This window comes from Austrofundulus limnaeus, unplaced genomic scaffold (genome assembly GCF_001266775.1).
Source record: "Austrofundulus limnaeus strain Quisiro unplaced genomic scaffold, Austrofundulus_limnaeus-1.0 Scaffold950, whole genome shotgun sequence".
Classification (NCBI taxonomy): domain Eukaryota; kingdom Metazoa; phylum Chordata; class Actinopteri; order Cyprinodontiformes; family Rivulidae; genus Austrofundulus; species Austrofundulus limnaeus.
In genome coordinates, this window is record NW_013953352.1 from 117535 (window position 1) to 119112 (window position 1578).

The following is a 1578-nucleotide window of genomic DNA, read 5'->3' on the forward strand; positions in this document are numbered from 1 at the left end:
TACATACATACATACATACATACATACATACATACATACATACATACATACATACATACATACATACATACATACATACATACATACATACATACATACTTTTTAAAGTAATGCATTTGCTTTTATTTTTCTAGATTGTCTTTCTCATCAATAAAATGAAACCACCTTAAACACATATATTGTTTATTTTTTTGTGAGTGAGAAAACAAAAAATCAGCAGGAGATCAATATGGTTTTTCCCCACAGTACCTGCAGTCACCTCAGGTGAAAAGGCACTTGCAGTCACACCTGGAAACCTCTGTGTATGGATGTAAGTGTGTCACATGTCTGTTCTTGGCCCAACTCACCTCTTCTGGCTCCAGAGGTTCAATCATTGGAGAGTCGTCAGCTCGGAGCAGACGTTTGTCCCACTCACTCATTCTTTCCTCTCCTCCTGCTGGTCCTCCTTCCAAGAAGGAGCGTCTGAGAGCACTGATGCTACTCTGAGGGTTCTGCAGCTCCTCTGGACTTAAAGTCTCCTGAAGGTGACATGGAGAAAGCTGTCAGTTAAACATGTTTATAAAGAATTTCAGTTTGGTTTCACACCAAAAAAACAAAAGCTACTGTGATACTGTTTTGAATGCAAAGTTWCATTTTGCAGGAGTATTTTTTTAGTTAGGGTTAGGTTTAGTAAGTCAGATTTACCTGAGTTTTCAGATCTTCATCCTGATCAGACTGTATGTATAAAAGAAAATGGGGGTAATGTAAAAAGAGGTAAAATAGAGAACAGGTGTGATGAAAGAACAGGTATGACAGAGAACAGGTGCAATGAAAAAAATGTATATAACAGGTGTGATGAAATTACAGGTATAATAGAGAACAGGTGTGATGAAAGGACAGGTGTAATAGAGAACAGATGTGATGAAAGGACAGGTATAAATGAGAACAGGTGTGATGAAAGGACAGGTAAAATAGAGAACAGGTGTGTTGAAAATAAATGTATAACAGAGAAAAGGTGTGATGAAAGAACAGGTATAATAGAGAGCAGGTGTGATGAAAGGAGAGGTATAATAGAGAACAGGTGTGTTGAAAATAAATGCATGACAGAGAACAGGTGTGATGAAAGAACAGGTACAATAGAGAACCGGTGTGATGAAAGGACAGGTTTAATAGAGAACAGATGTCATGAAAGGACAGGTATAACGGAGAACAGGTGTGATGAAAAGACAGGTATAATAGAGAACAAGTGCGTTGAAAGGAGAGGTATAATAGAGAACAGGTGTGATGAAAGGACAGGTATAATAGAGAACCGGTGTGATGAAAAGAGAGATATAATAGAGAACAGGTGTGTTGAAAATAAATGTATAACAGAGAACAGGTGTGATGAAAGGACAGGTATAATAGAGAACCAGTGTGATGAAAAGAGAGATATAATAGAGAACCGGTGTGATGAAAAGAGAGATATAATAGAGAACAGGTGTGTTGAAAATAAATGTATAACAGAGAACAGGTGTGATGAAAGGACAGGTATAATAGAGAACCAGTGTGATGAAAAGAGAGATATAATAGAGAACCGGTGTGATGAAAAGAGAGATATAA

The 1578-nt window shown here is 37.2% G+C and overlaps 1 protein-coding gene across 7 annotated transcripts in view; it reads right to left on the reverse strand.

The window, feature by feature from the left end:
- The window catches only part of LOC106533468 (protein 4.1), a gene marked incomplete in the record, with an annotated part of 41445 nt that overhangs the window by 12934 nt on the left and 26933 nt on the right, over positions 1–1578 (reverse strand). For 6 of the 7 annotated variants that reach the window (XM_014029768.1, XM_014029771.1, XM_014029767.1 and 3 more), the window contains 2 exon segments: positions 348–518; positions 685–714. In XM_014029768.1, the coding sequence (XP_013885222.1) occupies positions 348–518; positions 685–714 (201 nt within the window). 7 annotated transcript variants of the gene reach the window in all.